The 15,663-nt window shown below is 41.5% G+C and overlaps 1 protein-coding gene across 1 annotated transcript in view; it reads left to right on the forward strand.

Annotated features, from left to right (window-relative positions):
• Positions 1–15,663, forward strand: part of ARMC4 (armadillo repeat containing 4) — a 196,603-nt gene that overhangs the window by 147,002 nt on the left and 33,938 nt on the right. Inside the window, exons 17-18 of the mRNA XM_034759339.1 lie at positions 6,419–6,607; positions 7,295–7,516. Of these exons, the coding sequence (XP_034615230.1) occupies positions 6,419–6,607; positions 7,295–7,516 (411 nt within the window). The remainder of the gene's footprint in view (positions 1–6,418; positions 6,608–7,294; positions 7,517–15,663) is intronic.

Raw genomic sequence — 15,663 nt, forward strand, 5'->3', positions numbered from 1 at the left:
CAGTGGGGTTAGGACAGGAAAATCTGTGTAGCATCAATGCCACTACCCAGCCCTGCTCCCCTCAATACCTTGTGCACTGGCGGAGCTGGGCAACCTACTGGAAACCTGTCCCACCTTGTGAGATGGAAACTCAACAGTTCTGCAACCCTGGGAACCTTCACAACTTCTGAGGCAGGGGCAGGATTTGCCTTACCAATTCTGCAATGATGGAAACTTTCTCAGCTTTGGAGGAGGGGCAAGATTTGCTTGTAATATGAACAATGAATAGACATTTCCTTATGTAAATACCATACTCCCTCTTTTCACTAAACAACAGAAGTAGAATACTGTGCCTGTTTTGTTAGTTATCTAAGAACATTCATAGATGGAAAATAATATGTATTGTATTTTTTAAAACTAAGGTCAGAATTTTGAAGTTTATAAATTGTGTTGTGCTTTAATATGCTAAATTATGGAATTGGCAATGGAGAGTAAAAATGGACAGTTTCCATTAGAGGAAAGGTAGTATAAAGATGACTTGATAATTAAAGTTTATTTGAACAACCATACCATCACATTTTTGGGCAAAAGCCATCAGAGTTGACAAATTAGCTTTGACATCTTAAGCTTTGTAAGATGTTCTAAATGTAAAATACTACTGATTTTAGTGGAGAAACTTTTATCTGTAAAATGAAATATTTTTAAAGATAAACACAATGTGTTTTTGCAGTGCACTATTTAGTTTTCAAATAAGAAGAGCAATGGACTCTTTAGAAGAAATGAGAGAAGAATCTGGTTTCAAAAGAATGTTTTGTATTAATGCCTGGACAAGTACTTTATGTCTCAATTTAGAGATGATGAGCTTTGTTTTCTCAATGGAAATCACTACCCCAAAATTAGGTATAATATGGTAATGGGAAAACCTCAAAAGGGGCCAGAGAACTTGGCATAAGAACCCCAACATTCAGATGTTTTCCAAATCAGTATTTTCTGAAAATTAAGCTAGAAATATTACAATACTTCTGTAATTAGTGTTCCCAATTAGGGAACACATTCTTTAAGATGAGGCTTTCAGACAGTATTTCTGCTTCTATCAGGAGCCAGAAGTGTAGAAGTATGTGAAAATAAAAATTAATGAAAGAAAAGTTAACTACATTTTGCTGAGGTGGTGTTTGAGAGGATCAGTAAGATGTACAAATCAAATGTGTGATTAGAAGGCAATAGGCTGCAACTTCTCTTAGCATAACAAACAGGGCTCTTGTCCTCTGAAAACCTGCCAGATTTTTGTTTTACCTGTTTGTTTATGATCGTAAGTCTCTCACTATTCTGAGGACACAGGTTTTGCTACCCTGTAGCTAGGGGAAAAAATATATGAGAATGTACGAATTATTTTGGCCTTCTGGTCTACTTCTTACAATTTAAAAAAAAAAAAAGTTTAACAGCCTATCCTATTTTTATAGGTTTTCTCCTGTTTTTCATTTAAGATTTAAATATTACATTTCAAATGTCAGTGTAATAATAATTTGAAGGTACTTCTTGTTAACTTGGTAATAACTTTTTGTCCATTCTACTTTTTGATTTCTGCTATAGAAACCTCAGCATTTGGCCTCTTGGTTTGTCCAGCCCAATATACAATTTTTACCTTATAAACAGGAAGCATCCACAATTTATCAAAACATACCAGTAGGACTTTACAGGGAAAAATATGTTTAGTTTATTTATTGTCAATGAGAATGAATAATATTAATTTTTTAATGTATGAAGTGTGTTGTTTAGTGTTATCCTTACAAGGCAGTATTCTTTCTGCCTTACCCTCAATGAATAATTCTTACTTCATGAGGACTATTCAGGAAGTGAAGTACCACTTGATGAGTAAAAGTTGTTGAATGAGTACCAGAATTAATGTGATAAATTCACTCAAATACATTTTCCCCTGTATCCAAATGTTGGCATTGTTTTGTAGTATAACTATACAGTGAGATGCTTTCTAAGCTTTTCAAAACAACACTAAAAGTTTATATTTTTTTGAATAACTCCATATGTAACTTATCAAAAAGAAAATAACAAGTCTAAATAGTGAACCTAAATATGTTTAATACATTAGAATTTTGTAGTATATAAAGGCTTATTATATCTTATATGTACAAAGTTAGTAGTTTAGCCTTAGGCTTGAAAAGTGACACTCTCCTCTCCATGTTTAATGTCAGAATCTTATTATTCCCCAATAGCAAACTAACTGTTGAGCCAAGATTTAGAAACAATATCATTTACATTTCTATAGTAAGATTTTAGGATTACTAGTATATATTAAAGCCTCACACACTAGCATTTGGCAATGACAAACCTTTGGGGTTTAACTCACAAAAAGGTCATGTGTTGATTAGTTTAAAAGGTGCACTTTCATTATATAGCAGAAAGGTTATATGTTTTATTCCTAATTCAGAAAGAAAATTGAGAACAAAGGAGATCTCTGAAGCCATATATGATTGTTTTTTCGTTTGTTTTGTTATGAAAGCAATTTGTAGACATAACTGCCCTAGGCTACTTAAACATTAAATGGGAGTCTGAGAAGAACACAAACAACTGAAGACTTTGGTAAAAGAAATACACCTCTACCCCGATATAACGCTGTCCTCGGGAGCCAAAAAATCTTACTGCGTTATAGGTGAAACTGCGTTATATTGAACTTGCTTTGAGCCGCCGGAGTGCACAGCCGTGCCCCCCTCCTCCCCCCCGGAGCGCTGCTTTACTGCATTATATCCGAATTCATATTATATCGGGTTACGTTATATCGGGGTAGAGGTGTACTAATAGTATGAAGATCTATCTCATTAACACAAATATACTCATATAAAAACATCTAAAATAAATGTGGTATTTGCATACAGTAGATACCTATATGTGTCAATAAACACAAATTCAAGTTGAAACTTAATGTAGTAAGCAAGGTATATGGTTATGTTAAATGACACTAAAAGATTGAATTTGAATTTAAATATCTTTGCAAGAAAATCTTTTCAAAGGGTCTTGTAAAGAGCAGAGTATGACATACCAGATCTACAAACTCTCAGCTCTACTTCTTTCTTCTCATTATTATCCTGATTTCCTGCTTCTCTGCTTTTCTTTTTTTCTTTCACAGACCAGCAAACTACACCCACAATCACATATGGGAAACTTTCCTGACATGTGGTTTCTGCAGTTTCCCTCTGCTTTTCATTACTGATAGAAGGTTCTATCCCTGTGTTTAGCTGGTTTCACAATGGATTCCCAAGACTAAGCTCTCTTCCTTACTACTGGGTTGTTTATATGCTAGCATGCCACCAATCTAATTCCACCTTTACAAAAAGCAGAATATATATTCTTACCATAGTAGATATTGGACATGTAGAGCTATAGTTTCCATGTATGGGCCTGGAAAATCTGAATTTTAACTTTTAGAGATTTTTACACATCTTTACATCAGTGGGTGGGGCAGGGGGAGGTTACCCCATCTTCATAAAAGAGCTTTGCCCTTCAGAAACATGCAGGGAAATCCCATAGAATTTGAACCATCAATAGAGGCAGAGGCATTTGCAGGGAGGCCCAGTCCTTCACTTCAAGGGGATATAACTGTAGCAGGCAGAGCAGGAAACAGAGTAGGATAATACAGACATGTTCAACATTAACTTTGCAGAAATATCCTTGCAAGTTGAGGTGAGACAGTGACCATCCACCATCCTTCGCTTCTCCACCTCTTGGAGTCCTCACCCTACAGTATACTTTTTAAGAGGAAACGTTTCACAAAGCTGTTACTCTTCCCTTCCATGTCCTACCCTAGATCTGTCCATTAGTACTAGTGGGGAACATAATAATCTTAGAGAATGAATTTCCAGATTGAAATATTCCATTGTGACCAGTCATCTGATGGTCTTTGGGCAGTAATTTTAAAGTTTCCAGGGAGAAGAAGGATTTCCTATCAAGACATCTTGCTGCTTCTTGAAGTGATAGTCCCTATGTGTGTTCCACACATGGGTATGCATGTGCACCATGCGCCTGAGTCTGTTGATCTTTAGTAAGTAGTCTGCAGTTGTTCTCCTCATCCTCCAAACCAAGGGCCTAAAGGGCAGTGCAGACCAACACATCTCCAGTTCTTTCTTAACTGCTGCATGGCCTGAGTCAGAATTCTTTGTGTCGCCTTGATTTTCCTCTACTTTAATATATTTAAATACAATTTGTAAATAGTTTTAGTAGTTTTTAGTAGTTTAGACTTAGTGTGCTAGTGTAGTTTTATAATTAGTATAGTTAGCTTAGTTCTCCCCACCCCATGGAGCATCCCGGAGAGAATGAAGTATCCCTAGCCTCTGTTTGCCAGATGCTGGGAATGGGCGACAGAGGATGGATCACTTGATGATTACCTGTTCTGTTCATTTCCTCTGGGACACCTGGCATTGGCCATTGTCGGAAGACAGGATACTGGGCTAGATGGACCTTTGGTCTGACCCAGTATGGCTGTTCTTATGTTCTTAGATTAATCAAACCATCCATTTACTGGTATTATTTCCGAAACCTCATGTCTCTAATGAGGACAAACTGCTTCACTCTGTAGATGTCTGACAGGCACTGATGTTTTATCTACAGAGAACAAAAACAATTAGAAAAACACCTAGACTTTTCATCACTTTTGATCAAGGGGTCAAGGTCTATCTGCACAGAGACTTTCTAAATAAATCTCTGGCTGCATCATCCTTTGTTACCGGCTATCTTATATCCTCCCGCCCAAAAGGGGTGAGACTCCTTCTACCAGAGTGCAAGGAACCTCTGCAGCATATTTGTGTGACATACCCTTACTAGATATATATATGGTGGTTACCTAGAGCTCCATACACATCTTTACAACACATTACACATTGGTCCAGACTTCTGCGGGTACAACAGTGCGGATGGCAAACATCCATACCATCTGCATCCTCACACCCATCTCCTGTTTGACAATCGCTTACTAATCTCACATGTTTGGAATACACATAGGGACCATCACTTGAAGAAGAAATGGAGTTTACTTACCTGTAACTGGAGCTTCTCCAAGATGTGCAATCCCTATCTGTATCTCTATTCCACTACTCACCCTCCATCACCTCTGCTGCAGACCATGACCAGATACACGGAACTGAAAAGGAACTGGAGTGGAGTTGGTTCACACTGCTCCTTTATACCTTTGGTTCAGAGCATAAGAACAATTGCACATGTGCAGACTTACTAAAAGCTCTGGGGCAAGCAGTTGGTGCACATGCAAACCCACTTGTGGAATACAAATAGGGACCATACATCTTGAAGAACCTCCAGTTACCAGAAAGTAACCTCAATTTAATATTCTAGGGTCCCATTTATTTTTAGCATTCTCACCCACATATTTTATATCAGACTCTTTCCATTTTTTTCATAATCTTTCTCTCTCTCTCTCAGGCTGTTTTTCTCACAAAATCAAGTCACATTTCTTTTCACAATTTTAGAATAATCAGTTAGCCGATACTCTCTTATCCTGGCATTGTTTCTGACCATAGATGGCTAGAAAAACTAAAAAATAGATTGTATGAAGTGATCACATGCTTGTACCAAAGAAAATATGGATATATTTTCTTTCAAACATTTCAGCTCAATGAAGTACAACGCATCAGCATGGTCTCTGGGATATAGCATTGGTCAATGATTTTGTAGTTTAACGAGTCAAGAATTTGTCTTTAAACAAGACTGTTTGATTTACATTATATGCTCTTTTAAGGGTCTATAAAGTACTATGCGTGTCACATTGTTACCTAACTGCCAGTTCCTTTTTGCAGGAGGCAAATTCCTAAGAAGAATTCCATATGCATTAATTTAATCACACTGCACCACAACTGCTAGTTTTCTGTTTTACATATTAATATATAAATATTTGCTTGGTAAACTGAATTGATTAATAAATAAATAGTATTTTTCAGTTGTAGTTCTACAGAGTCACACTGGTATATTGTTTAGTTTGATTTTGATTTTGCATTTTCATTTCCAGTCCTAGTTAGGACATCCCAGAAAATGCCCAGCTGCTTCATCAGGTGCTCCTAGTGCACCAGGATCATGTCTCACATTCACTAACATGGCTAGTATAATCTCTGCTGGAGAAGAACTGAAAGTTCATTTACGCTGTCTGAATCAATGGATAATAATGTCCCTTGTCTTGAGCTGTCAGGTCTAATGTGAAATATGAAAGTATTTTAGACTGCCTGTAAAATAGTCTAGCCTTAATATGCAGCAAGGAGACCCTGTGGATTCTGAATTAACTGTAACTCTTACTAAAAGCAACCCAATGACAGTTTCAGTGTTTTGAATATCTAGGTCATAATGTCAATTTTAATATATTTTTTAATATTTGTATCAAATGCAGGTTGGTCATTTAAAAATAACATTTATTTTGGTTTTCACGTAGGATGCTGGAGAAATGGTTCGCTCCTTTGTTGGTGGCTTGGAACTGATTGTCAATTTGCTAAAATCCGAGAATAAAGAAGTTTTAGCAAGTGTATGTGCTGCTATTACCAACATAGCCAAAGATGAAGAGAATTTAGCTGTTATAACAGATCATGGTGTCGTCCCTCTGTTGTCCAAACTAGCAAACACAGTAAGTGACATCTTTCTGTAATATCCAACCATCTATACAAATTTAATTAGCCATTTGATTCCAGTCCTTGTATCAAACCCAAAGCGAAAGAGCATGGCATGAGTGGTGAGTTCTACAGTAGTTGTGGAAAAGGGATATAGACTCTTTTCCCACTTCAGAATGTAGACTGGCTATGAAGTCACTCTGTGACTAATACTACAGCTGCTTTGGAGCAAGAACCCCTTTTTAGTATTCCTTGCAAGTAGTACAAAGGGGATAAGGGTGCCTCTCTATGTAGCAGCTGTCCTCTGGGAGGAACAAGTAGGAAGGGAAACAGCAGTATATTTGAACAACACAGAGAAATCCTTATCAGAATCTTAGTGATGGAGCCACATTCCAAGCTGTGGCTTTTCATACAGATTTTAACACTAATTTTGCCTAATTTCCAACCAGCCTATACACTGAATCTTTGAAAATATATAGCATCCGTTAAGCACAGAACAGTATAAAGCTGTCAGCTCCACTGCACTCATGCAAGAGTCTTCATAAATTGAGATTTCTTTCTTTCTTTCTTTCTTTCTTTCTTTCTTTCTTTCTTTCTTTCTTTCTTTCTTTCGAAATTGTGGCTGCCCTTAAACTACTTGGAAATATGGTTCTCCTACTTATTTAAGAAAGATATTTAATGGATTCTTTTTTTTTTCTGCCCAGAACAATGACAAATTAAGGCGTCATTTAGCAGAGGCCATTTCTCGCTGTTGTATGTGGGGAAGTAACAGAATTGCCTTTGGAGAAACCAAAGCTGTGGCTCCTTTAGTACGTTACTTAAAATCAAATGACACATCAGTTCACCGAGCTACTGCTCAGGCCTTGTACCAACTTTCAGAGGATCCCAATAACTGCATCACCATGCATGAAAATGGAGTAGTGAAGGTAAGGTGCAAGATTTTTGCAACTCTGGGTTCAAATTGTTAAATAGCATTGGCATGATAAGAAGAAGAGTTCCAGCACATGAGGGAACTTCTGAATATACTTGCCCACCTGAGATCAACTCAGGTTTATTACAGAGAACTTTGGGTAAACAATGAGTTAGAGAGTATTTATATTCTAAAAAGAAGTCAGCTGGATGGTTGACAGAAATGGTAATATGACATGGGCCATTCACCTCTAGATTATTCACTCAACTCAAGTCCAAGCTGGTTGTGATACAGAGTCATTATTGTCTTACTATTTCAACTAGTCTTTGAAAAATGAGTTAGATCATCTTAGTGGATGGTTGAATTCTGTGCCACAGTAGCCACCTAGCAGTGAAAGAATCTGAGAGCAGCTGAATCCACTTATGTAATGGATCTTGTTGGGCCAAGTTAAGGTAAAGTAGTACAAGCCTAGGAGCTCTTTGGGCTCTGCATTCACTTTTAAAAGTCTTGTGACATGACAGCACATTACCCAAAGGTTTTTTTATCTGTTAGGGGTATGTCTTCTTATTATAAGCTTTTACTAGTAAAGGTTTTGACTCCAGAGGTTAAAGTCAGAGGAACTGGACAGACCAGGATTATGGCCTTTGAGATGGGGGGAAGGGGATGGGAAGTGTGTTAAGCCAATTATGGTAAATTTCCTAAAGGGTGTACTATTTAGAATTCTTCTTTTTACTTTAGCATCCAGAATAAATGTGCTGGAAGCAAAAAGGATGCTTTATGGTGCAATATTATTGTGAATTTTAAAGTCATATCTTGTATTTGTGTTAATGATGATGCATTTATTGCATGAATCGGTTGAGAGGCCAAGATTTGAACTGAGGTGACCAGATGTTCCTTTTTAAAGGGACAGTCCCGTATTTAAGCCCTCCTGTAGGTGTCACGACTTTTTCTTAAAAAGAGGCAAATTGTCCCATATTTTCTGTCTCCCTCCTCCCCCCTCAGTTCTGGCAAGTCCTGGTGCCGGCCGGATCCCTGCTCACCAGCCATCTGCCCACCAGCGGCGAGTGGGGGGATCCAGTGGCCGCAGGGTGCAGGCCGGCCACTCCCTCTGCTGGTCCGTCAGCACAGCCCCCGCTGCGTGCAAATTCTCGGCCAGCAGGGCCCCATCCCCCATCCCATTCCTGCTGGCATTGATTGCGTGCTGCGAGGTGTGGTGTCTGGTGTGTGCGGTCAGGCACCAGGCAGAAGCCGGTTATGTGTCACCTCTGCTGCCCACCCATCAGCCCTTTACGTGCTCCCCCCTTTCACTGTCCTCTCCTTGCTTTTCCCCTTCACCCCCATCAGCCCCACTGCTCCTCCATATCCCCCAGAGCAGGGTGCATCCCTCTCCCAGCGCTGTGCAGAGAACCAGCCCCTGATCAGAGTGCTCAGCTGACCAACAGCCTGGCCAGTAGGCTCCTTCCTTCCCCCACTGCCTATGGCTGGGCCGGAGCCCTGGGAAAGCCCAAGACCCTCTGGCCTGGGACACTGGCCAGGAGGAGCCAAGCCCTGCATGTGCCAAAGCCCCACACAGTGCTGGCATGGGGAAACCTCTCCATCCCTCAGCTAAGCTCTGGAGTGATGGGGGAGGAAGTGATTTCCAGCCTGTTTGAACTCTGACCCAGCAGGCTCCACAGTAGCCCTCCCCCCCCCCCCCCCCCCCCGCAGGGGCTTAGCACCCTCTTCTCCACCCCCTCCCTTCGGTCTTCCCCCCAGGGAGTGTGTGGCTGCTCCGTCTGCTTGGCACTCTCCCTGCTGAGCCACCTCTCTGGCCGGGTTCCCTGAAGCCCCTGCAGTCATGTTCCCTGGGCCCTGGTGCACAGTGCATCCTTAGGGCTTAACCCCTTCCTGCCCACGCTGTAGCCGGGGGACAGGAGGCGACAAGATTATATCAGGGGCCAGCAGCAGCATGGAGGTGTTAGCCGCCTTTCGGCACTGTGTGGGCAGGAAGGGACAAGCTGCTTCCAGCCACAGGAGGTGGGGGGTAAGAGGTGAGCTCTGCAAAGACACAGGCCAGGTCATCCCTTCCCCGGCCCCTTCTCTCCTGCGGCTGGAAGCAGCTCCCATCCCTTCCCTCCCGCACAGTGCCAAAAGGCTGCTGGTGGCCACCTTCTGGTGTGAACCCTGGCAGAAATCTGGGGAGGGAGGTATGTGACCCTGCGTGCTCCCCCACCAAGTGATGCCTTGGGAAGACGCGGCACCAGGAACCAGGAGGAGCGGGTCCATCCCAGGGACCCAGCCAGCCATGGAGGGTGGAGAGCGCCAGGCAGGGAAGGTCCGGTCAGTCGGTCACCCCTGCCCTGTGTGAGAGAGGTGTATGGGTGTGTGTGTGTGTTACCTCTCCTCATGTGAACTCTAAAGCACTAAAGATAAGATGGTAAATAAAAAGAATCCAACTACGCAGTATTTCTTTTTAACATGGGCTCTGTCAACTTGATGTTAATTTGAACATTTGTACTAAATCGCTCTGATTGATTGCCGTTGAACTCGCTTGAACATGGGTAATTTTACCAGGTGTCTTGTATTCAGCATAGGGAAATATGGTCAACCTAGGACTGACTCAAGTTTGAACTACTCTCTTGCCCATATTATGTAGTCTATGTAGGTCATAATATTGGTAATGTAGTGTGGGGAAGCTTTATACTACCGTCACAGCCCATCTTGCAACTGTGCTCTATGGCTAGAGAGAATTTGGGGTTGTCTGTTCCTGCTTATCCTCCCTTTCTAGTCTGGACCCTTGACCAGATCCCCAGCATCCTTTTCCTGTTTATTGCCCAATTACAGTTTGTTGTTCTCACTCATTGTATCATGTCTAAAATTTGATTGCAAGTACCCCCAGAAGAAGGATCCTGTCTTCCTTTTGATCTGTAAAGCTCATAGCACACTTTAAGCTGTATAGGATGATGATAAAGTACTTTTAATTTATTAAGATTTCACCTGGATCTAGGTTCATTTTTAACTTTCAGTTCTAGCTATAGGAGCTTCTAGCTTGGCTGGTAAATTTGCCCAACATTTCCCATTATAAGATCTTATTTTCAGTTGCCCATAACTTTGCCAAACTTTAACCATTTGGGCTGAAATTTTCCATGCCAGGTATGTGGGCAGGGGGTCAGGTAGCTGGAGGCTGGGGGCAGGGAGAGAGAGAATTTGATGAGTGTGTAAGAGAACTGGGATGGGCTGGACAAGGAGACTGGGGCAAGGTGCCGGGGAGTTGCAGTGAGGAAGGACTGGGAATAGCTGTTCAAAGAAACAGGGAACGATATGGGGAAACTGGTAGTGGGGTTGGGGGGGCTGGGATAGGGAGTCTTGAAGGATGAGACTTCAGAATGTAAAATTAAACATTTAAGCAGCATTGTAGTTTAAGGTCTGAAGTCTGAGTTGTTGTTAGGCATTCTTATGCATGGCTGGAACCTTTGAGCTAACAATGGACATGACACTTTGAATAGTTTTAAAACCATCCCAAACCACTGTGCCAAATTCCAAAAAATAGTATACAAAAACAAGGCTTCTTGAGCGGGAGAGGTGAGCTTATTGTAAGTGAAGTCTTGGGGAACAATTCCAATTAATATTTTAAAATTCAAAGAAGCAAGTTTTTAATATAATTTTGTCTAGCATCAAATTTGTGTGTGATTGGCTTCAATGCACTCCATGGTTAGTTTTAAGAGCTACAAATTAACTGGTTAAGCTAAATTGCTTAATTTTATTAAATACCTGCATAAAATACAACATTTAAATTCTCCATGTGTTAATTTTCATTTACATTCAAGTGAGTAATCATAGCAGTGTTTAATTACCGACATTTGTTCTGAAGAATATGAAATAATTATATACGTCTAAACATACCAAAACACTTCTTCACAAGTAATTATTTCTGGGCTTTAATTATCCAGATATTTTGAAAGTTTATAACTTATGAACTGAGGTATTATTAAAGGCCTCTTCCTGACGAAGCATTAACGTGAGGCCAGTTGATAGAAAGAGAAGCCATGGTGTCAATTGTTTTAATGAATGGCTCAAGGAAGGATGTTGAGAAATGGAGAGAAGCCTATGGCTTATCTAAATAAATAGTTAATGTTTGGCAAGCTGGGTTGCAAATTGACTTTGTACTAGCCTGCTGTATACTAATTGTCTGTGTGGACTCTGCTGCCATGCACTAAAAGTTCCCTAATGCAGCAACAGGATCAACACAGACAATATTTGGCAGACTACCGCAAGGTACATTTACACCCCAGGTTGCTGTGGAGTAACTATTCCTCTAGATAGTGTGAAACTTCTGGTCAACTCCCTGTAGGCAATAAACTTGTATATGAATTAGCATGAGGCATGCCAAATTTCTTTCCCATCAAATTGGAAATTACCACTGTTTCCTGAGAAGCATATTGCATTGCCTTACCTCAATGCTTTTTAAAAGACCCTCCTCCCCTTCACCCCTCAAAAATCACCCACCCTCTAAAATTCCCAATCCAAAGTAATTTTTTTTATTAAATATGGGTGAAAACTTGAGACCTGCTCCCCTTCATGATGCATAAAAGGGCCAGAGTGGTGGCAAACAGGAGTGGCAAATGGAGTTTCAGAGAGAGTAGCTGCAGATCCTGTTCGTGGAGGTAAAGGGACTTGGTGAGGGTTTGTGTTTGGTCTGTCTTTTTGTTCATTTATTTTCTGGCAAAGTCATGTGACTTGACTGTGGGCCCCTGAAAAGTCTGGGTGAGTCAGGTCTGTTTGTGCCTTAGTGAGAGGAGGGCTATGTGGCTGGGACCCTTGGGTCCTTGAACAGATCCAGTGTTTGATCAGTCCCAGAGGGTAATTCCTTCATGTTAATGAGGGAGGGGAACTGAACAGCAAGGCCTGACATACAAGTCATTTGCCTGGCTAACTCATGAGTAGGAGAACAGGAGCAGCAATCAGTAGTGTTTCAGAGGGAGTTTATAGAGGGAATGTGTAAGGTTTTCATTCTATGTACAGTTCTACACTCAATACCATGATGGCCAGTGATGGAACAGTGATTGTGACCTGCAATGAATAGGCCATGTGTTCTTTCCTGCCTGAAGCCAGAAATCAAACCAGAGAGGAGACTTGGTAGTTCATAATCACCAGAGGCAAGAGAACCAGGTGGCATTCTACATGGCTGGAGGCAGATGTGGATGGGTAGGCTGTGACCACCAGAGAGAAGAGGACCAGAAAGAATTCCACACAGCTAGGAGAATCCTATCATTATCATGTTCTTGACATGGAAACTAAAGAAAATATCTCTGAAGATCCAGCTGGTCAAATGGAATGGAGAGGTGTACAGGACATACCCGAGGATGGTTTCTCAGCCCAACCTACAAGCATGCCCACAAAAGAGGAAGTAAGATGATCCTTATTGGGGATGCTGTACTAAGAAGAATGGAAAGAACATTCTGCAAAGGACAGGTGGACAACAGGATGGTTGGCGTACACTCTTCCCAGAGCCAAGAAACGAGATGTAACTCTAAGACTGAATAATAGATAATAAGATAATAATCCACTGATGACAGTGCATATCAGCACTAATGACACTGCTTCACAGGACATTTTACAGATTATAGATGACTTTAAGGAACTCAGAAGGGTGCTGAAGGAGAAGAATGTCCAAGTGATCGCCTCGGAGATGTTTCCTGCCTCGTAAGTGAAGAAAGACAGAAGGCAGAAGCTTCTGGAAGTGAACACTGACTAGGTAAGTAATGTAAGGGCTTTGGTTTTGGGTTTGGTGTTGTATACCTTCTATGGGGAGAGGGGCTGTATAATGTGGATGGCCTCCATCTCAGTAGAAAGAAAAACAATCTTCTAGGGCACAGGCTGGCTAGACTAGTCAAGAGCATATTAAACTAACAACAAAAAAGGAGAGTGAAATGACGGAAGAAATTAGCATGATTTAGCACAAAATCAGGATGTTGAGAACAAAATGAATGAAGACAACATGGGATCTGAAAAGAAATTCTTATAATTGTCTATACACCAGTGCTTGGAACCTGGATAATAAACAAGAGGAATTGGAATAGTTCACTTATAAGCATAAATTCAACCTAACTGATGGGAAGATTTGCATGATTGGAATGCGAAAATCAGTGATTATAACTGAGGCTGCAAGTCTGTCACAGAAGTAATGGATGCCATGACTTTCTGGGACCTCCGTGACTTCTGCAGCTGCAATGGAGTGCCCCAGGGCCACCCGCACTGGCCATTGCTGGGGTGGCCCTCGGACAGCTGCTGCGGGAGTAGCCCCAGGGCCAGCCACACCAGCCACTGCTGGGGCGGCCTGGGGCAGCTCGCTCCAGGGGGTGCCAGAACAGCAGTGGTCTTGCGGGTAGCTACAGAGCAGCGATCCCAGAGCAGATGTGGCCCTGGGGGCTGCCCCGGAGGACATCGGAGCAATGGTCCCTTGGAGCCTTGGAGCAGCATACAAACGGGCAGTTAGCCCCTGTCACTGGAGCAGGGGCCAGCTGTTGGTCCCCCGGAACCCCCAGAGCAGCGGTGCCCTGGACCACCCAGAGCAACAGCGCCCCGGAGCCCCAGGAGCAGCTAAGATTTAGTCAGGGGTATTTTTAGTAAAAGCTATGGATAGGTCATAGGCCATGAATTTTTATTTATTGCCCGTGACCTGTCCATGACTTTTACTAAAAAAACCCCCATGACTAAATCTTAACCTTAATTATAACATATTTAGGAAGGACTGAATGGGCAGAACGAATGGGAGAGTAACATTCTATGTCAACAAATCACCTGTTTCCAAGTCATTGACAATTAAGAACATGATCTTGAATTCTTATGGATCAATGTTCTAACAGTTAAAGCACAAGATGGGATTCTAGTTGGTGTCTGCTACAGATCACTAAATCATATGAGAGAACAGGATGACTGATTCCTTCAGCACCTATCTAACTATAATGTGAGAGAAAAAACCTCCATTATTATGGAGGACTTCAATCTGAGTGACATATGCTGGAGGTTTCATGCTGCCAGTACTAAAATGTCCTCAGAATTTCTAAAAATTATAGATGATCATTTATTGACTCAAAAAGTGTTGCATACAACATGGGGAAATTCTGTATTAAATCTCATCTTGACTGATAAAAAGGAATTGATTCCAGAAGTAAAAATTAGTGGTTGCTTAGGTGCAAGTGATCATGGTTTCATTAAATTTATGTCCAAACACCATAAAGTCCAAACCAATAATATACTTGGTCCCTTTAAAAAATATAAATGATAATTGTGAACTGTTTAAGAACATTTTACTAGATACCCAAAAGCCACAATCCCAAAATTGAGAAAGAAGGCTACACTGGTTAAAAAAACCAGTCTGGCTTAGAGGGGAAATTAAAGGAGCTATCGAAAATAATATATATACAGGGGGCCCCCGGTATACATCTCCCCCTTATCCATTGTTCGGATATCCGTCACTCATCAATGGGGGAATGTGTTCCGATTTACGTTGGTCCTGATCCACATATCCATCATTTGCACAGATTGGGACGGACGTGAATTGCAACACGTTCCCCTATTGTACAGTACAGTACTATACTTGCATCCACTGGCCATGTTCAAGGCTTATTACCTACGGAGGACGTTCTCCATGGTGATTAAGGAGATGGCAGATGAAGGAAAGCCCAGTGTAAAGAAGTTTTGGAAGTCTTACAACATCTTGAACAGCGTGGAAAACATTGATGTGTCGGGGGAAGAGGTCACTTCGCAATTTATGAATGGCGTTTGGTGCCATGCATAGCCAGATGCTGTCCACAGCTTCATGGGATTTGATGCCATTCCTACTCTCGAGCAAGAAATTGTCAAGTTTGCGAAGGATGTCAGCATTGAGGAGGTGGAGGAGGAGGATGTATAGGAGTTGTTGTGGTCTCACGCTAAGCAAATGACAAATGAGAAACTGATTGAGCTGGACCAAAAATGGATATCCGAAGAAAGCAAGGACGATGATGATGATGACATAGGGGAGGAAGCCAGGAGTCCGATTACAAAGAATCTCTCCCGTTTCTTTGGATTGCTGGATGAGATGACGGAAATCATACAGAGCGGTGAACCGTCTGCCAAAGTCTCCAGAGCTCTCAGTGATGCAGTGGCTTGCTACAGGGAGATCTATCATTCAAAGATTCG

This window comes from Trachemys scripta, chromosome 2, assembly GCF_013100865.1.
Source record: "Trachemys scripta elegans isolate TJP31775 chromosome 2, CAS_Tse_1.0, whole genome shotgun sequence".
Lineage (NCBI taxonomy): Eukaryota > Metazoa > Chordata > Testudines > Emydidae > Trachemys > Trachemys scripta.